Consider the following 26,420-nt stretch of genomic DNA (forward strand, 5'->3'; position numbering starts at 1 on the left):
CATGATGCTGGAGTAACTGGTCTAATGCCACATGATGCTGGAGTAACTGGTCTAATGCCACATGATGCTGGAGTAACTGGTCTAATGCCACATGATGCTGGAGTAACTGGTCTGTCGAAACAACCGACAAACGCGGCCCGGCGCGACGCGCAAAGCCTCAGCGGCACCCGTAGACCCCATCGCGCAGGCGCGCCGCGGGGATCCGGCGACTGGGCGGCAAGTTTAAGCAGAGAAGGAACGGGGTGGGAGGGGGGAGTGAGGAGAGGACAGGACAGGAGTGGAGAGAGTGGGGAGAGGAGAGACGTTGGGGGAGAGGGTGACGGTTGGAGAGAAAAGGGAGGGGAGGGGAGGGGAGGGAGTGACGGTGAAGAGAGAGAGAGAGAGAGAGAGAGAGAGAGAGAGAGAGAGAGAGAGGGCAAAGAGGGTGACAGTGACACAGTGCAGTGGGAGGGAGAGTAAACAGGTGAGGGGGGGTGATGGTGAGAGAGGGTGAGAGGGAACGGGAGAGTGAAAGGGTGAGTGGGAGAATAAGAGCGAGGAGGTGATGGTGAGAGAGTGAGAGAAAGGGCAAAGAGTGAGATGACTGGAGGGAAAGAGTGATGGTGAGAGCGAGCGGGAGAGTGTCGGTGAGAGAGAAATACGTTGCATTAGAGAGATAACATTAGGCAAGTTGTGAGAGGGGAGGCTGATCAATCATCTGTCGAGCTGCAGAGGGAGACGGGACACAACTAAGTTGGACAGAGGAGGTGCACACATACTGTTTCAGGCATTCGACAGGTGAAAACGTTCAAATGTTTGAGTAGAACAGGCTGGTGAATATACTGGTCCTTATTTGACACACTATCGTTTAAGAAATGGGACAAGAACAGGAATAGGCCAGGGAATTGATCGAATTGTGGGTTTTAATCTAATGATTCTAATAGAAGTAATGTAGAAGAATGATTTACTGAAAAGTGAGGAGTTAGACTTGGAGGAAAAATATGTAGCAGAATTTATACAGTAAAGAATAACATAACGAGAGAGAAAATAAACTAGCACTAGATAACTTTGAAGAATTAAATTATGCAAAGATTTCAAAGGGCATGATAATTGTTTGGCAAGGTTTTAAGAAATCAACGAAGGCTTATCAGAAAATGTTAACATTATAACAAAAGAATTTAGCCCAAAAGGAGAAGCTGCACAAGTGGAAACTGAAAAATAATTGCAGGTTGATCATTACCATACAGTAAATTGAAGCTATTAAAACAGTTGTAAGGATGATCTATAATGAAATAAAGAAAGGAAGCTAAAGTGCCCCATCATTCGACAATTACGGATTAGGATTTGGAAGAGATAAAGGCATTCATTCTGTTCAAGAATATCATGGAACTTTGATACGGGAAGAAGACAAAGTTTAAAATTGGTTGAATTCTATTGAAATTCCAATTTAAAAAAATGGTGAGTAATGTGGAAGGGATATTGAATTAGTAGATTGTATTCATGTATAGTCTTTTCCTTGACTAGATAGCATACAATCAAAAGCATTTCACTGTACTTCAGTACATATGACAATAATAAACTAAACTAAAGAATATGTATTTGGGGTATGTAATTCAACTGTTGGTTTAATTGGTATTCTAACAGTAATAGCTGAGATGTTTTAGTGAAATATTTGGGAGTTCACTTTTTGAGCTCGAGAGTTGTGGCTTTGTAAAACAGGAGGATGACACATTTAATTTCTGGAGCACTATTAACAAAGTAAAACATCCCAAGATACTACACAGTAATATTATCAAACAAAATTTGACAAAGCTCGAAAGGAGACATTGAGGCAGAACTAGAAATAAAAAAAGGAACTTGTGGAATTCTCTGCCACAGAGGGCAGTGGAAGCCAAATCACTGGATAAATTTAAGAGAGGGTTAGATAGAGCTCTAGGGGCTAGTGGAATCAAGGGATATGGGGAGAAGGCAGGCACGGGTTATTGATTGGGGACGATCAGCTATGATCACAATGAATGGCGGTGCTGGCTCGAAGGGCCGAATGGGCTCCTCCTGCACCTATTTTCTATGTTTCTATGAACTGCAGTTGCTGGATTATAAGAAAAAGGACAAAAGTGTTGGAGTAACTCGGAGGGTCAGGCAGCATTTCTGAAGAACATGGATAGGTGACATTTTGGGTCAGGACCCTTCTTCAGTCTCTCACTTTGACACATTGGGTCAGGTCAGTACCAGTAGGGTAAATGAAAAATCTGCCATTAAATATTCAGAGTTTTAACTATTTCTCTCTGCAGAAGGGAAAGTGAGTGATGAGGCAGATAGGTTTAATTCGGTCTTGGTGGCTGAAGGCATGGCTGCTGTTCATAGAGAAATTAAAATTATCGTGTTCGTGCTTTGAGAATGGAAAGAGACCTCATGACTTTGAGAACTGACAAATTTGCAGCAATATAGGTTAGATTTAAAAAGTAGGTTGTTGCCTGTGGAAGGTTTGATGTCCTAAAGCTGGGAAAGTAGCCACAAATTTTATTTTATCTTTCTATCCATTTCCCTAAATTTCTTTTTTTTTCCATAGAGACGAAGTCTTGCACCAAGTCAGCTTGCTAAGCGAAAGCCAGGAGATTCATCTGACGAAGAGGATGTGGTAATGTAATCTAATGCAAATTGGAAATTCCTGATCTATTAATGACTTTTGTTTGTTCTTACATGTATTTTGAATCTATATTCTTCGGTTGGCTTTGTAAGAGATTTTATTTTACTTAATTGTTGCTGCACCTCAAGTCAATAACATTGTGATTTAACAGTTCAATGTTAGTTTTATAATCCATCAGGTTAATTCAAAAGGTCCATCGCAGCAAATGTAAAACTATAACTATCAGTCTATAAACATCAATGAAATGGTTTGTCAATTGAAATTATTGGTTTTCAAATGAACCATGGCCAAATTCTTTAGTTAACTCAACTTCAGAAGGAAGACTATGTCGTGTAATTGACTGTACTAAAGTTGCAATATAATGGACTTTACATTTAATAATTTCCTGTGTATTAACAGAACTGACTTTAATAGGCCAATGATAGACACAAAAAGCTGGAGTAATTCAGCGGGAAAGGTAGCATCTCTGGAGAGAAGGAATGGGTGACGTTTCGGGTCGAGACCCTTCTTCAGACTGGTTAGGGATAAGGGAAACGAGAGATATAGATGATGATGTGGAGAGATAAAGAGCAATTAATGAAAGAAATGCAAAAAAAGTAACGATGATAAAGAAAACAGGTAATTGTTAGCTGTTTGTAGGGTGAAAATGAGAAGCTGGTGCGACTTGGGTGAGGGAGGGATAGAGAGAGAGGGAACGCCGGAGCTACCTGAAGTGAGAGAAATCAATAGTCATACCACTGGGCTGTAAGCTGCCCAAGCGAAATATGAGATGCTGTTCTTCCAATTTGCGTTTAGCCTCACTCTGACAATGGAGGAGACTGAGGACAGAAAGGTCCATGTAGGAATGGGAAGGTGCCAATGCCTTTTTCTCATCTTCAAATTTCTTTTGTTTTTAGGAATATCTGTATACTGAAACTCTTGTTTGTTTGTTTGTTTGTTCCTGAACCTCAGCCAAAACGGTATATGATAACGCGACAATTTTAGGCCCACCTTACTCACCATTGTCCCTTTGGTGCTTATGGAAGATATTTCATTGAAATTGGTGTTATATTTTTAAAGTTATTCACATTTTAATGTTTAAATCTATCTCTTAAGGAGGGAGGAGGGAGGGAAGTGGAGGGCGGGGGGGTAGGGAGGGAGGGAGGATAAGGGGGGTTTCAGGGGGATGGAGTGGGGGGTAGGTGGTGGGGAGGGAGGGAGGGGAGGGAGGAGGAGGGAGGGGGGGAGGAGGGAGGAGAGCGTGCTGCACCAATGTAGGAGAGGTTTGGGCCCAACGGGTCCACTTGGTCTAGTCATAGATAAAAACCTGAGAACATAGCCAGAATTTCTAGAGTTTTTAGAATTTCTTTCTGAACCTTCAAAATAATCTTAAACATTGAAAATGTTTGATCATAAATTAAGGGGTGATTTCATAAATGAAGATTAAATACAATAGATCGTACAGAGTTTCGGATGTGGACTAATTCTTGTCTCATTTTGCCATCTGATATTTGGGTGACTGGGAACTGAAATTCATTTAATATTAATTCTGTAAATGTTGTGCTGTTTCCTTCTATAATCTCTTGTAGCTTGCTTATAGGAGTGGTTGGGAATTTATTTTGGAGACGTGAGGACACTAAATTAAAGAATCTGCATAAAATCTAAAAATAAGTTAACATTTAAATAAAATAGAATTTACCTTTTTTTACAGAAACCAAAAAGACGAAAGCTTGGATCTGAGCGCAACAACACTGAAAGTTTTATTTCTCCATTCCGGAAACCACTAGCACAGCTAACCAATAGGCCGGTCTGCCTTGACAGCAATCAGCATGTGAGTAAACGATCTTTTAAAAATAATTGATCATGTGGAAGGGACTTGGGAGCTCTGTATCCTGTGATTTAATTGAGTAGAGCAAAACAAGATTGAATTCTGTATTTAAATTGTAGTCGTGGCATACAGTCTGACCCACCTAGTTTTGATAAATGTTTAATTATGGTGTATTGAACCTATTACTTTCTATCCCATTAATAATAATACATGAAAATAGGCAAGCTGCGCTCCAGAATCTTGCTTGCATCCACTTACTATGAATTCTGGAGCAAATAAACAAGGAAAATATTTGATTTGTCCACTAGTCTAGAATTCTGTCGTGCAGACCAGCGATCACCCCGTACATTAACATTATCCTACGCACTCGGGACAATTTACAATTTTTACCGAAGCAAATGCGGTCACGAGGAATACATACAAACTACGTACAGACAGGACCCGTGGTCAGGATCGAACCCGAATTTCTTGTTTTTGAAGTGTACTGATTAATGCATGATGAATCTGCACAAAGTATTGTCCAATCTTCCCATTATGCTACACATGTATACCTTTCTGAAACTAATGAGAGGGGTTCTTATTGAAGCTTGTATGATTTTGAAGAAGCTTGATAACATAGAGGCTCGAAGGCTCTATCTCCTATTATGCGAAATGTAAAACTGCTGGACAAAGGATTGCCAATTTCTCCTCTTGAAGGCTTGGTGAATCTTGGGGACCTATCCTAGATAGTTATGGATGTGGGGTATATAAGTATTTTCAAGGCTGAGATTAATTAATTGTTTCAAGCATCGTGTGGGTCATGCAGGAAAATGGAGTTGGCGTCAATGATTGCATCAGTCGTGGTCTTAATCAATGACTGAGCAGGCTCAAAATGTTTCAAACATCTGTGTGTTTCAAAATAATTGGTATTGATTGTTTTAGTAAGATCAATGCATTGTTTTTTTTTTTTCCTGTCCCCCACAGGAGGCTTTAATTAAAAGTATCCTGGCCAAACCTTTCCGAGTGCCTATTCCAAACTACACGGGTGTGTACAAGTTTGTCTGCCAAATACTGCTCTTTAGAATATTATCAATGACTTCTGGTAGAATAGCTATGTGATAGTGTGACTAGATTAAAACTGAAATATAGCAACTGCTTTGATAGTTAGAACTTTTAGTTAATCTAGCTTTGAATATCTTAACTGAATTGTTTATAATTATGAGTATGCTGATTTGAATTCTGTGGAATTAGCATGTAGCTTTGATAATTATTGCAGTAATTCAAGTCAACAAAATTTAAAGAAAAGCAAAAATCAAACAATTCACTCATTTCTTAATAAATTGTAATTTTGCAATAATTGGCTTGTCTAATACTGTTTATAATGTTATGGTTATAGAACCATATAACACAGAAACAGGCTCTTCATCCCAACTTGCCCATGCCGGGGAAGATGCCTCATCTACACGTCCCATGTGCCCGTGTTGGCCCATATTACTCTAAACCATTCCTATCCACGAATCTGTCCAAATGTATTTTAAATGTTTTTAAGGTATTTTGCCTTGGCTATCTCCTCTGGCAGCTCATTTCGTATACCCACCACCCTCTGTGAATTTTTTTTTTTACTCAATACCCTGACTGAAAGCCGTCTTGAAAGCTGAAAGCTATCTACCTGCGGCACCACTTTCAAAGGATAATTGATCATATAAGATTATTTATATATAAATAATTGAATAATATTAAAATATAAAAGAAACAAATTAACCTCTTCACACTTTACTCTCCATAGCAATGTGTACAGTGGCTTTTCATTTGGTTTTGGCTTTATAATTCATTATAGTTCATTTTATTATTTTAAGCAGAATAATACTGGAGTCTATCAACATGTTGAAATTACAAAAAGATGAGAAGAAACATAAAACCAGTCAATGTAACTTTCTGAAAGGGAAGCCAATCTCAATCACACTAACATCACACAGCTTTTTTGAAGAAATAGTACAAATGTTATGTAAGACTTGTATTTTATAAACATTTGGCAAGGAAACATGACTATGTTGAAAGAATCAATAGATCTGATGTTCTATGTTGATCAGCTTTTGTTTATTATGTATTTCAATGATTTGGACGTTGATTGCAACATATTCTGGGTAACACTCAATCGAGTAAAATACTATGGGATCGAGGGAGAAGTGAGCTGGAGTCCTGTTCAAAGGTTTTGCAAGGAGACTATATATTACCCATTCCAGCCTCGATGGATAGCCTGTGTTTTCTGGTGAATTGTATTCTGGTGAATGCTATTGAGTACGGAATTCCTAGGTTTATCAAGATTTAACAAGAATTAAGGAATGGAGGAGCATGCAATAGATAATGTTTCAATTTGTTTGCTAACTGTCTTTCCTGTTGGTGAAGATTGCATATTTTTCAGATGCTATCAGAGTAGCTTAGGCAAGTAACTGCAATGCTTTTATATATAGTACGCACTGTGCAAATTAACGTTTCACAAATTAAGTAATGTAACCATATAACCATATAACCATATAACAACCACAGCACGGAAACAGGCCCGTTCGGCCCTACCAGTCCACGCCGACCACTCTCTCTGACCTAGTCTCATCTACCTGCTCTCAGACCATAACCCTCCAATCCCCTCTCATCTATTTACCTATCCAATTTACTCTTAAACAATAAAATTGAGCCTGCCTCCACCTCTTCCACCGGAAGCCCATTCCATACAGCCACCACCCTCTGAGTAAAGAAATTACCCCTCATGTTACCCCTAAACTTTTGTCCCTCAATTCTAAAGTTATGTCCCCTTGTTGGAATCTTCCCCACTCTCAAGGGGAAAAGCCTACCCACGTCAACTCTGTCCGTCCCTCTTAAAATTTAAAAAACCTCTATCAAGTCCCCCCTCAACCTTCTACGCTCCAAAGAATAAAGACCCAACCTGTTCAACCTCTCTGTGTAGCTTAAGTGCTGAAACCCAGGCAACATTCTTGTAAATCTCCTCTGTACCCTCTCCATTCTGTCGACATCCTTCCTATAATTTGGCGACCAGAACTGCACACCATACTCCAGATTCGGCCTCACCAATGCCCTGTACAATTTTAACATTACATCCCAACTTCTATACTCGATGCTCTGATTTATAAAGGCAAGATACTCAAAAACAAATGCATGGAATACTTAGTAGATTAGAGAGAGCCAGTGGAAAGAGAAATAATTCACAGTCAACCAACTTACTAGAACTTGATGTGTGATCTCTTAATATGAACATTTACGCAGGTGGTGTTTTGTATTAAGTCTATTAAGAAGTGGATGTCAGTATATTTCTAATAATCCCTGAACTTCACTACCTTCATAATAGTTCACACTTGAAACTTGATCCAAGATTAATGTTCTGTTGTGTCCAATTAACACCACAGTCCTCTTTATCACACTGGAGGGTGAATCTGCTCTGGGTACCATTTGTCAATGTCAGGGGATAAAAGAGCAAAATCCTGGATGTTCTGTACTTCAGCAATGACATGTGAACTCTATAAATAACTAACTCTTGCACACATGCTGCATTTAAGGGTCTCTTGGATTAAAGGCACTGGGGATTAAACGTGCAGGTGCCAGACGATCACTTCATGATCCATATGAAGAAGGTGCTTTGGTTCTCTTTGAACCTCCATCGCTTAGTGCACATGACCAACTAAAGGCTGATAAGTGAGTAAAAATATCAACTTTAAGGCATCACTTTTATTTTGCATTTAAATACCTGCACCAAATTATATGGAAACAAGGAACATAAAATGCTAATATTTTGTTAGATAGGTTTTTAAGTAGAATATACTTATTTGTTCAAAATATCTGATCTCAGTTTACTGTCAGTTAATTTGTGAGTTTAGTAATGAAAAATTTAGATTGGGGCGCACACACAATGAACAGATTTTTGGATAATAATGCATTGTTTTGGCAATTCAGCACAATAGGATTACATCAATTATCTGATTTTAAAAAGATGACATTGATTTTTTAAATGAGAATATGAAAAGAGGAATTTAAATAAAGGAAGGCAAAACATGATCAGATAACAGGCAATGCATTTCAATAGCGATTCATGCATTGAACGTATTTCTGTCATTGGGCGAGCATTAAGATTGCCTTGGAGACTTTTGGAAAATATAAACATCAATAAGCAGGTCATTAGGAAACATATTAAGAATAATCCCCAAAAAACAAAACCAGTAATGAGATGATGTTGGGATAAATTCGTAATAAATCCAGAGAGTAAACAGCATTTTCATGCAAAGGTAATCCGGCATCATTTGTGTGCTTCTGATTTTCAACATTTGTTCTTCTTTAGAGATAAACTTCCAGTACATGTCGTGGTGGATCCTATCTTGACTTCTGTTCTAAGACCACATCAAAGAGAGGTGGGTTTAGTTTTGTGTAAAGCTGTTCATGGAATTTGTGGCTGAGAAAATTATGACAGTTCACTGTGATACCCAATATAAATATTGCATTGCCTAAAGAAATATGGATAATTTCTCAAATCAGGCAAAACAGAATTGTAAGGTTGAACTGACCACCGGCTCTACCTGCTTCTCACCCCCTTCCCGATCTCTGATATTTTGGTGCAATGGTGGTGATGGGTATGGGAGGAGAAATGGTAAATGTTGTGGTGTCTTATTTTAAATTGGCAACTGGCCCAAATCTGGTGTAATGTGGAGCTTCTTCAAATTGAGTCCTTTATCCTAGATGCGCCACTATAGGCAGATGCAGAAAGGTACTTGCTTCTGTGTGGAGAGAGAAGAATAATTGAAGGACCTGCTGAAGGATAATCTTGGTTGTCTTAGAATCTGGTTATAAAATATAGAACAGTACAGCACAGAAAAGGTCCCTTCAGATGAATATATCTGTGCTGAATATGATTCTAAATTAAAATAATAGCTTTTAATTGCATGCAATCCATTCCCTGCATATCTACATCTATATACTAAAACTAGTTTGTTTGTTTGTTTGTTCCTGAACTTCAGCCAAAATGGTACACAACAGCGCGATAATTTTAGGCCCACCTAACTCACCGTCATCCCTTTGGTGCTAATGGAAGAGGTTTCATTGAAATCGGTGTTATATTTTTAAAGTTATTCACACTTTAAAGTTTAAATCTATCTCCTCGGGAGGGAGGATAAGGGGGGTTGAGGGGGATGGAGTGGGGGGGAGGGGGTGGAGGGGAGGGAGTAGAGGGGAGGGAGTAGAGGGGAGGGGGGAGGAGAGGGTGCGGCCCCAATGCAGTTGAGATTTGGGCCCAACGGGTCCACTTGGTCTAGTACCTATCTAAAAGTCGCTTAAACGCCACTATCGTATCTGCTTCCTCCAACATCCCCGGCAGTGCATTCCAGGCACAAACCACTCTGTTTAAAAAAAAAAAACCACAAAAAACTTGCCCTGAACATCTCCTTTAAAATTTGCCCTCCAGCATTTGACAATTTCACCTTGGGGAATAAGATTGACTGTTTACCCTGTCTATGTGCCTCAAAACATTATGGAACATGATACCAAAAACTAGCGCATGTGCCCAATCTTTCCACTTAGATTTAGGTTTATTATTGTCACATGTACTGAGGCACAGTGAAAAGGTTTTGTATGCTATCCAATCAAAGCAGATAATAAGATGTCAGAGCAGAATTGGTCCATCGAGTCTACTCCGCCATTCAATCGTGGCTAATCTATCATCCTCCCAGCTCAATTCTCTTGTCTGACCCCGTAACCTTTGACCCTCTTACAAATCAAGAATCTATCAATCTCCACTTTAAAAATACCCAAAGACTTGGCCTCTACCCGTCTGTGGTAATGAATTCTACTGATTCACCACCCTCTGGAAATAGAAATCCCTCCTCATCGCCTTTCTAAAGGTACGTCCTTGTATTCAGGTCCTAGATCCTCAGGTCTTAAACTGTCTCACTAATGAAAACATGCTGTCCGCGTTTATTTAATGCAGGCCTTTCATTATTTGTGTATCATAATACCATTCTTGAATGCAGTCAAGCCAAACACATGGACAGAAGGTAGAGCAAAGAGAAAAATATCAGAGTGCGTAAGTTTCTCAGCAATGTAACATAACGGTTCCAGAAGCAAAGTCCAATTTCTGCAAAGAGGTAGGTTGGAAAATTGGGTTAGTACCCAAGCTTATGGATGGACTGTTCAGAAGTCTAATAACAGAAGTTAGAAAACAGTTTCTAAGTCTGGTGGTACGCACTATCAAGCTTTAAATCTTCTGCCCGATGGGAACGGAGAGAGAAGGAATGATTGAGATGGGATAGGTTCTCGATTATGTTGGGTATTTTCCTGAAGTGTGGATGGCTTCAGAAGATTGGTTAGACATCAGATGACAAAAAGTTAAAGGGAACCTATCCAGTAAAAAACAACTCAACCATTTAAATCTGCATTCTCTTCTCTTACTCTATAATGTAAAACACATGCTCGGGGTAAGCTTCTCCTAAATTCATGTCAATACAATTTGTGACCTGGTATCAATGGGTCCAGAAAGTATAATGGGAAAGGCGCCATATATTTTCACTCCATATGGTTGAAGGACATGGCTTCTATTAGTAGACACAAAAAGCTGGAGTAACTCAGCAGGACAGGCAGCATGTCTGGAGTGAAGGAATCGGTGATGTTTTGGGTCGAGACCCTTCTTCAGGCCGATAAATGGTCTTGACCCGTAATGTCACCCATTCCTTCTCTCCAGAGATGCTACCTGTCCCGCTGTTACTCCAGCTTTTTGTGTCTATCTTCGGTCTAAACCAGCATCTGCAGTTCCTTCCTACACATGGCTTCTATTTGTGTTTCTAATTAAACATAATTAAGCTATGTTTAAAATCATGAATACATTCTTGTGCCTTTCCATTTGATCTCCCCATTTTTTCTCTACAGTAATCTGGAGGATAACTTTTATTTGTCTTTCAGGGTGTGAAGTTTATGTGGGACTGTGTGACAGGTCGGTGTATCACAGAAGGCTATGGCTGCATAATGGCAGATGAGATGGGATTGGGCAAGACTTTGCAGTGTATTTCCCTAATATGGACCCTCTTGCGACAAAGCCCAGAAGCTAAACCAGAGATTGAGAAAGTCATTGTTGTGACTCCTTCCAGTTTGGTGAAAAACTGGTATAATGAGGTGGAGAAGTGGCTGGCAGGAAGGTTGCAATCTCTGGCCATTGATGGAGGAACCAAGGCAGAGATTGACAAGAAACTGGGTAGGTAAATTAAAATTGGTTTGTAAGATTCTTTTCATTTGCATGGCATGTTGCATGCTCATCTGTGAGTCAGCATGCTTATAATTTTAAATACTTTCACATTGTTCAAACAGATAATCAGAGTTGACATTCATTCGGTACCGAGAGTTTGCTCTCTTGGATGTGAAATATGATGTTTCTGCCAGAATGTTGATGCATGTATTCTGCAATGGGAGGATAGTCTCGAAAATTGAGGTCAAAATGGCTATAATTGAAAATGTTATCTTAAATACCAACTTAATTGCAGGCTTGGCACAATTTCAAGATAAAAATAACAGAACTAAATGTGAAGTTCCTCAGTTACCCCAGGGAATAAATTTCGCCTACCCAGGGGGTAAATTTGTTGATTCTGGATTTGTACATATTGACTGACTGTGTTTGATTCTGGTATACCAGTATCTGTTCATCATTAGTTGTTCATAAATAAGTGAAATAACATTGTTATGTGCTATTATTATTGTTATTTGAACTTAAAATAATAATGTTAAAAAGAGTATTTTAAAATTTCCCCTTTGTCAGTTGCTTTATTATGGTAGAAGTGTAAACTCAAATTACTGAACAAAACAGGGTGGGGGTAAATTTACTTTCGAAAGGTTGCAAAGGGGTAAACGGGACGAAAAAGGTTGGGAACCCCTGGTTTAGAGACTTAGCTTGAGTATTTTAAAAAATATATATACAATGCCCTCCATAATGTTTGGGACAAAGACCCATCATTTATTTATTTGCCTCTGTACTCCACAATTTGAGATTTGTAATATAAAAAATCACATGCGGTTAAAGTGCACATTGTCAGATTTTAATAAAAGCCATTTTTATACAGTTTGGGTTTGCCATGTAGAAATTACAGCAGTGTTTCTACATAGTCCCCTCATTTCAGGGCACCACAATGTTTGGGACACAGCAATGTCATGTAAATGAAAGTAGTCATGTTTAGTATTTTGTCGCATATCCTTTGCATGCAATGATGGCTTGAAGTCTGCGATTCATGGACATCACCAGTTGCTGGGTGTCTTCTCTGGCGATGCTCTGCAAGGCCAGTATTGCAGCCATCTTTAGCTTATGCTTGTTTTGGGGGCTAGTCCAGTTTTCTCTTCAGCATAGAAAAATCATGCTCAATTGGGTTCAGATCAGGTGATTGACTTTGCCACACAAGAATTGACCATTTTTTAGCTTTGAAAAACTCCTTTGTTGCTTCAGCAGTATGGTGGGATCATTGTCTTGCTGTAGAATGAACCGCTGGCCAATGAGTTTTGAGGCATTTTTTTGAACTTGAGCAGATAGGATGTGTCTATACACTTCAGAATTCATGATGCTACTACCATTAGCAGTTGTATCATCAATGAAGATAAGTGAGCCAGTTCCTTCAGCAGCCATACATGCCCAGGCCATAACACTTCCACCACCGTGTTTCACAGATGAGGTGGTATGCTTTGCATCTTGGGCAGTTCCTTCTCTCCTCTTGCCATCACTCTGATATAAATCTTCGTCTCATCTGTCCACAAGACCTTTTTGCAGAACTGTGATTGCTCTTTTAAGTACTTCTAGGCAAACTCTAACCTGGCCATCCTATTTTTGCGGCAAACCAGTGGTTTGCATCTTGCAGTGTAGCCTCTGTATTTCTGTTCATGAAGTCCTCTGCGGGCAGTGGTCATTGACAAATCCACACCTGACTCCTGAAGAGTGTTTCTGATCTGTCGGACAGGTGTTTGGGGATTTTCCTTTATTTTAGAGAGAATTCTTCTGTCATCAGCTGTGGAGGTCTTCCTTGGCCTGCCAGTCCCTTTGCAATTAGTAAGCTCACCAGTGCTCTCTTTCATCTTAATGATGTTCCAAACAGTTGATTTTGGTAAGCCTAAGGTTTGGCTGATGTCTCTAACAGTTTTATTCTTGTTTCTCAGTCTCATAATGGCTTCTTTGACTTTCATTTGCACAACTTTGGTCCTCATGTTGCAAAATGGCAGTAAAAGTTTCCAAAGGTGATGGAAAGATGGAAAGAAAGGGGATACAAACACCTGTGAAGCCATGTGTCCCAAACATTATGGTGCCCTGAAATGGGGGGGGGGACTATGTATAAACACACCTGTAATTTCTACATGGTGAAACCAAAATGTATAAAAATGCCCTTTAATAAAATCTGACAATGTGCACTTTAACCACATGTGATTTTTTTCTATTACAAATCTCAAATTGTGGAGTACAGAGGCAAATAAATAAATGATGGACCTTTGTCCCAAACATTATGGAGGGCACAAAAGATATCAATTTACACTTGGAGGAGTAGGAAAATAATCTAATGCATGCTTCAATGCTGGTCAGCAGCATCTGAGAAAGGAATGCTATTGGTCTTGGCGTTTTTCACATTAAATGTGATATTGGGCCCTAATCTGTATTCTTGTGTGGAAGTTAAAGATCCGATGAATCTTTCTGAAGAGAGCAGGGGAATCTTCCTAATTGTCTGACTGTTATATAATGGTCAAAGGAAAAGAGTGGTCAGAATGACAGTTACCAACCGGAGAACCTGCAGAGATGGTAAGGAGAGAAGCCACTGAGTTAAATACTCCGATGCAAATGTTAAATTTGTGGTGCATGGAGAATCGAGAGCGAGCTACAGGTATTCAGACCTGACGGGGATGGAGTGCAGATATGTACACACTGAGGTTTATGACTGACAACAATGATCAAATATTTGAAGGACATAATATGTTGAAGGCAATTTAGTAATATATCACTTAGTTTTGATAATGCACATGAGTTCACAACCTTCTGTTGTAAATTGTTGCTTTAAATAGAAACTTCTGATACTGAGATTTGTTTCTTTTTTTCTCTCTTTATCCTCCCTACACAGCCACATTTATGAGCCAACATGGGTTACGGATTCCAACTCCAATCCTAATAATTTCTTATGAGACGTTTCGATTACATGCTGAGGTGCTTTGCAAAGGTTCTGTTGGTTTAGTCATCTGTGATGAGGTAGACAGCTTTGTATCTTGGTGTAATGTTCATGCACTTGAACCAGATTGCTATTCTGTGTGACCAACTTGCATCTGTTTCATACTTTGCTTTAAATAACTCTCAATACATTTGCCCGCCATAGCCAGACATAAAACAGCTTTTTTCACGAGCAGTAGCTCTATTCAACAGCCAAAAGTCTGTAGCCTCTTTTTTCTCTGGTACTTTATTTTCACATGTTTAAATTATAATGTTTTATTTTTAATTGCTGTATATTGTGTTTTTATCCCTTTGCGAGCAAAGCACCAGGGCAAATCCCTTGTATGTATACATACTTGGCTAATAACATTTTTATTCATTCATTCATTCAAATCTCCTCTTGAAACAAGATTACAAGATAATTAAAGTGCAGAGCTATTTATTTCTTTAAAATCCATCCATCTACAAAGCACTTTGTTAACATCTCTTCTCCTTCCCTTAGCATTGTTTCATGAATGTTTTCAGAGTTATAGTCTACATTGCTTGATCCGAATATAATTCCACATATTTTGGCCACTGACAGTTACACATAGCATATGCTCTTTTACATTGTGTGAAGCAAAAGCTAATGTTTCAATTAGATCTCATATACTACTGGTTGTGAATAATGTTTTGAATGAAAGATGTGTAGAATGTGTACTTAACATACCAGGAGGGCAGGTGTTTAAGAAAAAAATATATCCAATGGTGTTAAAGGTCCAAGGGATATGATATAATTGAAAATTATATATAACTAATGTACGGATTATCTGGGTACTTTGCAAAATTAATTTAGCAGCCTCTTTGCTGTATATCCGTTCGAAAGAAATATATCACCTTTAACCTGAATTGAATTATAATTTATATATTCTGCAAGTTTTCAAAATTTAAGGCATGTCTTGAATTTTGAAGTGAAAGCTTTCATAAGATATTCTGCCGCTCTTCTTTTATATCATAGGGTCATAGGTTAAAGAATTCAGACAATCAGACGTATCAGGCACTGAACAAACTGAATGCCAGGCGTCGTATATTGATCTCTGGGACTCCAATCCAAAATGATCTGCTTGAATATTTCAGCCTTGTCCATTTTGTTAATGCTGGAATACTTGGTACGTTTCTTTAATATTTGTCTTACGATTTTCACCGGCCTGACTACTTAAAATTCAACCCTTGCAGGCATTTGGCATATCTGCTGACTTCTTCCTATAACTGGTAGTTGGAAATGCATGATTGTTCTCTTTGTAATATTAATTTCCTTATCGTTAACATGGTGAGAGTTAAGAGTTGCAAAGATAATCTAGTATTAAATACTCAGCATTGAGTCTCAGCTTGCACAAAGGTTAATAATTGTTCAAATCTTCACAAGGGACTGTACAAGAATTTAAAAAGAGGTTTGAGTTACCCATCTTGAAGGGCCGTGATGCAGATGCAAATGAAAATGAAAGACTGCGTGGCGAGGAGAAACTGAAAGAATTGATCAGCGTTGTGAATAGGTAAAGCAACATGTATTTAAGACATTGGACCCTTGGCAAGGGAGTTCATGCTGGAAGATCACCTGCATCTTTTTTTTTTCATTTGGCCTCAGAGTGCAAGGCACGGGTAAATTCTATTTTTTATCCGTTCTACCATGTTCAGTGAAGGTGATGGGCAGCACTCGTGGTGAAAACAAATTCCAAACGTTTGTCTAATGGCGATGAGGTGACTGAATGTATCCAGATTTGAATGTTGTGCGTTTGAATGTTGTGAGGTCTTTGACATTTTGCCTGCCATAATTACAACTCTGATATCATATGGTGCAGAGTATTGCAGTAGTTAGTCCTGCTGTCCAGCGACCTGGGTTTGAACCTAACCTTGGTCGATGTCTGTGTTGAGTGACACCTTGGGTTTCCTTTATGTTTCAATTTTCTCCCATATGCCCAAAACATGCTGGTCGGCTATTGTACATTATCCTGAAGTGTATGTAGAGTCATAGAGTGATACAGTGTGGAAACAGGCCCTTTGGCCCAACTTGCCCACATGTCCCAGCTTCACTAGTCCCACCTGCCTGCGCTTGGTCCATATCCCTCCAAACGTCTTATCCATGTACCTGTCTAATGTTTCTTAAATGTTGGGATAGTCCCAGCCTCAACTACCTTCTCTGGCAACTTGTTCCATACACCTACCACCCTGTGTGTGAACAAATTTCCCCTCAGATTCCTATTAAATCTTTTCCCCTTCACCTTGAACCTATGTCCTCTGGTCCTCGATTCCCCTACTCTGGGCAAGAGATTCTGTACATCTACCCAATCTGTTCCTCTCATGATTTTATACACCTCTATATAAGATCACCCCTCATCCTCCTGCGATCTAACGAATAGAGACACAGCCTACTCAACCTCTCCCTATTGCTCAGACCCTCGTCCTGACAACATCCTCATAAATTTTCTCTGAACCTTTTCAAGCTTGACAATATCTTTCCTATAATATGGTAATGGAAGGAAAGAACCAAAAGGGTGTTGATGGATAGATACAACAGAAAATAAGTTGCACAGGTATAAGTAAATAAGAAGAAGGGAGGTGAGACTAATGGGATTGTTCCAAGGAACTGGCAGACCCAGTGGCTAACTGCTTTTCTCCTATATCATTAATGGGTCGCAGTTGAATTTCAGTTTATGTATGAAAAATATGCTGAACCATTACTTTGTACTTTTATATGTACTTAATCTTATTGTATTTACTTGTCATGGTAGAATTCTTTTTGTTGATTAAACAGAATGGCTTCTGTTATTGGCTGCTGTACCCATAACCTGCCCAGAGCTAGCAGAAATAAGATCACAATAAACTGCTGATTTCGAGAACTAAACTAAATTTATTTCAACTTTGTTGCTCAAAATTTCATAATGGATGGTATTTAATTTGATTTTATTAACTAAATCTTCATTTCAGGTGTTTGATTCGAAGAACATCAGATATTCTCTCAAAATACTTGCCAGTGAAGATAGAACAGATTGTCTGCTGCAGGTACTTTGTGTTTTTTAGTTTGTCTGACCTAAATCTTTAAATGGAATAGCTGCCAATGTATGCCGTGTAAGATTATCTCCTCGTTGATTCAGTAGGTCCTTAAATTATGGGAAATCAATAAGATAGCAGGTTAACGAATAGCATGTGGAGGGGAAAAAATGCTTAAACCACAGGGATACAAATAGATATTAAATCTCTGCCTTCGGTTCTGCCGCTCGTTCTCAGTAAAGATATGTTGGTTTTGCAAAGATGCAATCATGGATGGTGGAAAGTCACAACAGGGAAGGAGGCCATTTGGCCCATTGTGTTTACACTGGTAGGAAAAGTTATCTGATCTTCCATCGTGATCCAAAACCCACTGAAAATAAATGTCTAACTTTGATGATGGATTTCTGCCTGCAGCATTCATTTATGTTATCAAATAATATTAGACCTGTTTCTTTTCTGCAGACTCACTCCCCTGCAGTTAGAGTTGTACAAGCTGTTCTTAAAGCAAGCCAAACCAGCATTGGAAGTGGAGCAAGCTCACAATGGGAAGATGAGCTTTTCCTCACTATCTTCGATCACCTCACTAAAAAAGCTTTGTAACCGTGAGTAGTAAGATAATTGGAATTGGAGTCAATACTTTTCTGTTGTTACTATCTCACAAAATAGCAATTTTCATACTCTGGTGCTATACTAATAGGCAAAGCCTCAGTATACTTTACATTGAAGAACAAGGCATGGGAAAAGTCTGCATTAAAAATTGGTGGAATTCAATCAATGAGAGGGATGATAAATATAATGTAAAATTGTACAGAAATCCAGACACAATCTTTTAAAAACAATTAATGATTTAAATCAAAAATGAATAATTCTTTGAGAAAGACTGCTATTTCTGTTTCTCCTTATTTTCTTTTTTTGTCTAGACCCAGCACTAATCTATGAGAAGTGTGTGGAAGGTGAAGGAGGATTTTGGGGAGCACTTGATCTTTTTCCACCAGGATATAGTACGAAATCAGTGGAGCCTCAATTATCTGGTAAAGCCTTATGTTAATATAAGGTTATACTTGAAAATTCCTTATTCAAAATTAGTTTTCCTACTACTAATGCTTTATATTGACCTTGGTGTAAATTACATATGTTCAATTGGGCTCTACTGTCATTCCCACATGTGAGTGGCTGGTTATCACTTATTGTCTGGAAATATCACTAGGTTCAGCTGCTAAACTACATTCGTATAAGCTATCCATGTATTGTATATTTGTTCTATATGGTGTTTACTTTGGACAGCAGCATGCAAACCAATACTTACCAGTTGCATTTCACATTCTTTTAGCCCCCTCCAAGTTATTGACGTATTGTTTGTTATTAATTCCCCACCAAGATGTACTTTGCTAAACTCTTCATATATTTAAACAAATTTATTAAAAGTCCTTTAATTCCTTCAATTTTGTTTGCTCTAGTGTCTCAACTCAGAATCACTGTTGTGAGACGGTCTGCTTAGAGCATATTTGTCAGGTTAAAATTGGATTGACTTTCGGAAGGATGGCTTCACTTAATGAAGGGTTTCAACCTTGGTGCACTCTTTTGAGTCGGACCTGTACTAAACTCCTATACAAAACTGGTTGCAATAATACGCAAACAATTCCTTCTTATTACACCGTGGGAAGCCATTCGGCCCATTTCACCCAGGCTGGATTCAAGCAAAGCTGTAAATTTTGCCAGGATATACTTGATTGTCTGGCTTAAAGGGGCTGTCATAATTACTAGCATTATGTGCCTTTGAAGAAAATTTCCTCAGCTGTCTTTGGCATGGACGTACATCGTGTATTCCACCTTGTTTGTTCTCTGTTTGCACTCACCCTAGTCTACCACTGGCCACAAGGAAAGTTAGTTTAAGCTTTTACCATCAAGCATAAGGAATGATCTTATCTTTGTATCCAAATGAGAATATGATTTTTTTTTTAAATCATAACCCACCTCTGTTTTACTCCAGGCAAAATGCTTATCGTTGACTATATCTTGGCTATGACTCGAAGTACCAGTTCTGATAAGGTGGTTTTAGTATCAAACTACACGCAAACTTTGGATTTGTTTGAGAAGCTCTGCAGAGATAGGAGGTGAGTCAAGGCATTACAAGTAAACACATGATGTTTCAAACAGCTTACAGCAGCTAGATATTATGTAAAATATCTTCAATGAAAGTTTTATGACAATTCTACAAATTATTTTGGAAACAAGTAAAACTATGGATTTGATTATCATGTATCCTAAAATTGATTTGCTACTGTAAAGTAGCAGTCCTACGAGGCTGGTTCCTGAGTTGCTTGTAGCATTCACCTTTGTACTGGTGACCTCTATGTTATGGCCATTACAGGAAGTGGTGGCACTGCACAGCAGCTGCGTCTCACCTGCAGTCCGTTTGACTTTTGTGTTTTTTGTTTTTTGTCTTAATTGTAGTGTTTAGATGTGATGTAGTGTTTTTTGTGGTTGTGTACTGTGTGGGGAAACTAAAATTGTCTCTTCTGAACGGAGACCCGACCTTTTTGTTCTGGGTGGTGTCTCCGTTCCCGCTGCGGCCTACCATCGGCCAAACACTTGGAGCTGGCGGCCTCCAGCTGGGACCACCTGGGCTCTGGTTTGCAGAGCCCGCGGACCGGACTTACCATCTGCGGAGCTGGATGCCTTCGGAGGCTGTGGTGGCACTGCGAGTGCGGCTGCGACTCGCCTTCGGAGGCTCCCGAGGCTTCGGCCGCGGGCTGCGCGGATATCGGAAGCTCGCAGGCCCCTGGGTGGGAGCCGACATCGGGAGCTCCGGCAGCGGCAGCGTCTTCGCCCGCCCCGAATCGCGGGGCTTGGGTCGGCTCGCTGCGGACCTTTCACCGTCCGGCGCAGCCTGGAATAGGCAGCGGGATTTTCTCCGCCCGGCGGGGGCTTCAATGTCGGGAGCCCCGACCACCCCGACGTTAACTCCGGACACGAGCGCCTCACTGGACTGTTTTCACCTGAGACGGGCGGACAGAACAATGGAGAGTGGTAAGAGAAAAGGAGGAGGGCTGGCTGTGTTTGTAAATGATAGATGGTGTAACCTTGGGCACATCACTGTTAAAGAGCAGCTCTGCTGCAGGGACATTTAGCTGTTAGCATGAGGCCTGACTACCGAGGAATTCTCACATGTTGTCGTGATAGCAACATATATTTCCCCCTCTGCTAATGGCGACACGGCCTGTGATATACTGCACTCAGCTGTGAGCAGGTTGCAAACACATCATCCATATGCCCTCTTTCTAATCTCCAGGGACTTCAACCACACACCCCCATCATCCACTCTGCCCACATTCACCCAGTACGTCACCTGCCGCACCAGAGACAACAAAATACTGGACATTTTATGCCAACACCAAGCAGGCATATAACTCAGCACCACCACCACCACCCCCACCCCCCCCCCCCCCCCCCGGGGAGATCTGACCACAACATGGTCCATCTCCAGCCTGTGTACAAACCTCTCGTGCACAGGCAACCCGCACAGTTAGAGGGTGATCCGAGGAGACGGAGGAGGCTCTGAGAGACTGTTTCGAAACAACTGTGTGGGGGAAACTCTATGATCCCCATGGGGAGGACATTGACGGTCTAACCCAGTGCATCACGAACTATATTAACTTCTGTGTGGAGAACACTATACCCAACAGGACTGTACGGTGTTTCTCCAACAACAAACCCTGGGTCAACTCTGACATAAAGGATCTCCTTAAGGAGAAAAAGAGGGCCTTTAAGTTGGGAAATAAGGAGGAGCTGAAGGCTGTGCAAAAGGAGCTGAGAAGGAAGATCAGAGAGGGGAAGAACAGCTACAGGAAGAAGATGGATGACCAGCTGCAGAGGAACAACATCAGTGGAGTCTGGAGAGGCCTCAAAACCATCTCTGGGTACAAGGAACCAGACTCCCGGGCCATGGGGACCAGAAGTGGGTGAACGATCTGAACCTTTTCTTCAACAGGTTCGATCAGTCACCTACCCCTCCCCCAGTCCAGTCACCCCTGCTGCAGCCCCCCCTTGTCTGCTCGTCCAGTACACTGCCCCACCTCCCCTCCCACAGCACTTCGGTCACAGTCACCACCCACTGCTTCTGCTTCTCCTGCCCCAACCCCACCACCCCCACCCCACCCCCACACCCCCTCCTCCTCTCACACTCTTGAGCACCCAGCCCCTGTGCTCCAATCTGTCTTTCTCCACAGACCAGGTGAGAAATGCGCTCAGGAAGATGAATGCGAGGAATGCGGCTGGTCCGGACGGCCTCAGCTCGAGGCTCCTCGAGTCCTGTGCAGACCAGCTGTGTGGAATAGTGGAGCATGTCTTCAATCTGAGCCTGAAACTGGGGAGAGTTCCACAGCTGTGGAAAACATGCATGGTACCGGTACCAAAGACGCAGCACCCGAAGGAACTCAACAGCCACAGGCCGGTGGCACTGACATTACACCTGATGAAGACACTGAAGCGTCTGGTCCTCGCCCATCTCCACCCCCTGGTGAGACCATCAATGGATCCGCTGCAGTTCGCCTACCAGACTAACATCGGGGTGGAGGACACCAACATCTACCTACGGAACAGAGCTCTTTCACACCTGGAGAAGCCGGATAGCACTGTGAGAATCATGTTCTTTGATTTCTCCAGTGCATTCAACACCATCCACCGGGGCTTCTGGGGGGCAAGCTGGAGCGCACAGGAGTGGATCACCACCTCACATCCTGGATTCTGGACTAAACCTCACCAACCGACCACAGTATGTGAGGACAAAGGACCTGGTCTCGGACAGGGTGGTCTGCAGCACAGGGGTTCCGCAGGGAACAGTACTAGCTCCATTCTTGTTCACCCTGTACACTGTGGACTTCAGGCACAGCTCTGCAGACTCCTATCTGCAGAAGTTCTCTGATGACTCTGCCATCGTCGGCCTTACCCCGGGCGACAATGAAGGTCGTACAGAGAACTGATCAAGGAGTTTGTGGACTGGTGCCAGCGGAACTGCCTCGGGATCAACGCGGGGAAAACCAGGGAGATGGTGGTAGATTTCCGCAGGCGCAGCCAGGTCCCCCCAACAACGGTGAACATCCAGGGAATGGACATCGAGAGGGTGGATTCTTACAAGTACCTGGGTGTCTACCTCAACAATAAACTGGACTGGACTGAAAATACCGATGCGCTATACAGAAAGGGCCAGAGCAGACTTTATCTGCTAAGGAGACTCGGGTCCTTTGGAGTGTAGGGGGCACTCCTAAGGACCTTCTACAACACGCTGGTTGCATAGGCCATTTTCTATCGGCCATTGGTCTGCTGGAGCAGCAGCATATCAGCGGTGGACGGGAAGAGACTCGACAAGCTGGTCAGGAAGGCCAGCTCTGTCCTGGGTTGCCCCCTCGACTCAGTGCAGGTGGTGGGAGAGGGGAGGATGATGGCAAAGCTGCTGGACAACGACTCCCACCCCATGCAGGACACTCACTGCACTGAGTAGCTCCTTCAGTGACAGACTCCTTCACCCCAAGTGTGTGAAGGAGAGATATAGGATGTCCTTCCTTCCCGCTGCTGTGAGACTGCACAACCAGCACTGCTCCCAGCAGACGAGTCAACAATAACAGCTAAGAATACACGAAAAACTGATGACAATTTATGTATCTTTTATTTATAATGAATGATCTCTTGCTCTCTTGCTATTCACTTTGTGGCTGTAACACTGTAAATTTCCCCGGTGTGGGACGAATAAAGGAATATATTATTATTATTATTATTATTATTATTTATCAATAGCAACAATGAAACTGCAATCTGAGTGCTAAATTACATTGTAGACACAATGTTGGAGTAACTCAGCAGGACAGGCAGCATCTCTGAAGAGAAGGAATGGGTGACGTTTCAGGTCGAGACCCTTCTTCAGCCTGTCCCGCTGAGTTACTCCAGCATTTTGTGTCAATCATTGGTTTAAATCAGCATCTGCAGTTCCTTCCTACATATTTCTTCGGTAAAATTACATTAGTGACCATGTTTGTTTTGATGTTATGGGATTTGCCCTGAAGTTGAATGAGTGACTGATGGCTGCTGAAGTTGGCAGCAATGTAAAGATACTATTTGAATAATTTGTTTTGAGGGTTGCAATAAACATTGTACAAGTGGTGTGATGTAGAGAGAGCCAAAGATGCATGGATAATGTGAATCTATGCATCTTTTACTTTTTAATCATTGGTTTTATTGCTGCATTTCTTGTTGAATATCAAACATTTACATCCTTGAAAGGACAATATCTTTTAACTTTGTTTCCATCTACCAGATACCTATATGTTAGACTGGATGGCACAATGACAGTAAAAAAGAGGGCCAAGATTGTGGAACGTTTCAATAATCTATCAGTAAGTGACAAATGTATTGATATATATATATGTAGTGATTAGAAATAAGTTTGAGAGATAATTGAACTGCGAGTTATTTAGCTGTGGGTCTAACACATTTCACAAAACCAGAACATCTAAAGTCCTGCAGCATAACTCATGATAGGCTATAGTTAGATATAATTTCCAGCTACCATTTGGAGGGTCCAGCATGAACCATGTGATAAGAAGTGTTGTCACAAAAGCCCAACCTCTTAACTTGCAGTCCAGATTGTCTGAGCCTTGGTTTGATTCATTGCTGGCTGGCTGGATTTACTTTGGGTGTATTCTATTGGTAGTAGAACTGCCGGGAATCGATTGCAGTTTGGACCTGTAGCTGTGCACTGAAAAGGATCTTGTCTGCTGACTTGCCTCCTTCCAGTTACCCCAGAAACTGTCTGTGGTACTTCTCAGTCCAACTCAGTCACCCACAACTAGAGCATATGGCGAAAGATGGCCAGTCAGACCTGAACCTATCTGCACAGACTTCTTGTCTTGATTTCCCTCCCAATGTAATCCAAAATTCTATATGAACTGAGCAGTAAGCACAATGAGCTCTTTGATAATTGCCCAAATGGTATCTCATATTGCAATAAAAAAATCAGGAATTTGAAAGACAGATGAAGAGGCATTAGTGATTCGTGAGTGGAGGAGGTAGAAGTAAGATAGGGTCATTCTTAGGGAGTTGAGAATTTTAAATTGCATCATTTTGATGATAAAGTTCCAGCATTTACCATTGGCCCTTTCAAAAAATATTAGCACTTCATTGTTGTATTTTAACACCAAGATTAAAGTGATTAATCGGATATCTTTTTTGTGTGATGAATTACAATTATTTTTAACTTCTTGACAATACCTGAAGGTTTCCTCTTGATTCCTTTAATCCGTTTAAAATGGTGCAGATAGGAAATATTTAAAGGAATATGGGTCTAAAACATGCAGGTGGGACTAGTGTCAATGGGGCATCGTGGTCGGCATGGGCAAGTTTGGCCGAAGGGCTTGTTTCTGTGCTGTATTACTTTTGTAAATATATATTTGTATATCCATCTCATCAAAGTCATCTCAGACACAATGGAAATTAGACTACTCCATTTTCATAGTGTTTTTCTTGGTAATTGTTATAGTCATTAATTAAATGTAGCAATTTAAACCATACCAGACAATAAATAGCGATAATACTATGACTATATGTTAAATTATATATTAGGCAATTAATTTTGTTATATGTGGTTACATCTTTAATTTTGCTTATTCAAGTTTTTACCTGAAATTTTAATACATCCTGAACAGATCTGATCAGAGCAACTAGCCCTACCCTAGTGCTATTACAGTACATACCTTCATACCCAGAAGGCTATCGTTTTCACTAATCCCACAACTAGGGCAATTGGCTGAAGCCCTGTGCTGTTGAGAAGGTCTTCCAGCCTGGACGGCCTTTCCACAAACTAGGGTATAGTCCTGATTCTCCAACCTACCTCATTGCACATTGGACTTATTTTCTGGAACTGGTACACTACAATGCTGTAGTGGTCATTATACTGTATCTTTCTCTTCATTCTACCTATTGTATTTGAGTTTGGCTTGATTGTATTCATGTGTAATATCTGATTTGATCAGATGACATGCAAAACAATGCTTCTCACTGTACTTTGGTACACGTGGCAATAATAAGCCTAACCCTGCCTTAAACATTTTTTTTCTTGATTATTTTGGAAATCTCTTTATATTTATATAATGATAATTTTATAAATCTTCAAGATGGAGTGGGATTTTGCCTGGGTCTCATTATTTATTTATTTCCTCAGAATCCTGAATTTGTCTTCATGTTGAGCAGTAAAGCTGGCGGATGTGGCTTGAATTTAATTGGTGCAAACCGGTTGATCATGTTTGATCCAGACTGGAATCCAGCTAATGATGAGCAGGCGATGGCTCGTATATGGAGAGATGGACAGAAGAAGACATGCTACATTTACAGGCTTTTGTCGGTAAGGAGCTGATGATTTGTTATAGTTGCAGTTCTGATATTCTTAAAGTTTTAAATTGCTGCATCTAGATAATGAAGTTGTTGGATCAAATTGAAAGCAGTAATCAGACCAAGTCTCAGCAAAATCAGTTGAGGGATCTGAACAGCTGATGATGTATTTGAATAAAGTTCTTTATAATCTTTGTTGCTTTATAAATGACATTTCCAAGACCGCATGTGGGCAGATGAGATTAGAATAATTTGACAGCATGATTAGTCGTGGGCCGAAGGGATTATTCCTGTTCTATGGAACACTGAAAAATCCCAATCCATTTAAACAACATAATCAGAAAACAATAAATGCCAAATCTGGAACTGCAAAGGCATTAGATACAAAACCATGG

The 26,420-nt window shown here is 40.6% G+C and overlaps 1 protein-coding gene across 1 annotated transcript in view; it reads left to right on the top strand.

The window, feature by feature from the left end:
- The first annotated feature begins 589 nt into the window (after positions 1-589).
- rad54l (RAD54 like) overlaps positions 590-26,420 on the top strand; it is a 29,357-nt gene continuing 3,526 nt past the window's right edge. The window contains exons 1-16 of the mRNA XM_078407931.1: positions 590-1,437; positions 2,549-2,617; positions 4,317-4,436; positions 5,397-5,457; positions 7,982-8,117; positions 8,758-8,827; positions 11,364-11,652; positions 14,537-14,661; positions 15,617-15,767; positions 16,025-16,151; positions 17,584-17,658; positions 18,109-18,248; positions 18,567-18,677; positions 19,637-19,760; positions 23,957-24,035; positions 25,859-26,038. Coding sequence (XP_078264057.1) covers positions 1,435-1,437; positions 2,549-2,617; positions 4,317-4,436; positions 5,397-5,457; positions 7,982-8,117; positions 8,758-8,827; positions 11,364-11,652; positions 14,537-14,661; positions 15,617-15,767; positions 16,025-16,151; positions 17,584-17,658; positions 18,109-18,248; positions 18,567-18,677; positions 19,637-19,760; positions 23,957-24,035; positions 25,859-26,038 — 1,860 coding nt within the window. The 5' untranslated portion in view covers positions 590-1,434. The remainder of the gene's footprint in view (positions 1,438-2,548; positions 2,618-4,316; positions 4,437-5,396; positions 5,458-7,981; positions 8,118-8,757; positions 8,828-11,363; positions 11,653-14,536; positions 14,662-15,616; positions 15,768-16,024; positions 16,152-17,583; positions 17,659-18,108; positions 18,249-18,566; positions 18,678-19,636; positions 19,761-23,956; positions 24,036-25,858; positions 26,039-26,420) is intronic.

Source organism: Rhinoraja longicauda, chromosome 11 (assembly GCF_053455715.1).
Source record: "Rhinoraja longicauda isolate Sanriku21f chromosome 11, sRhiLon1.1, whole genome shotgun sequence".
Taxonomy (NCBI): Eukaryota; Metazoa; Chordata; class Chondrichthyes; order Rajiformes; family Arhynchobatidae; genus Rhinoraja; species Rhinoraja longicauda.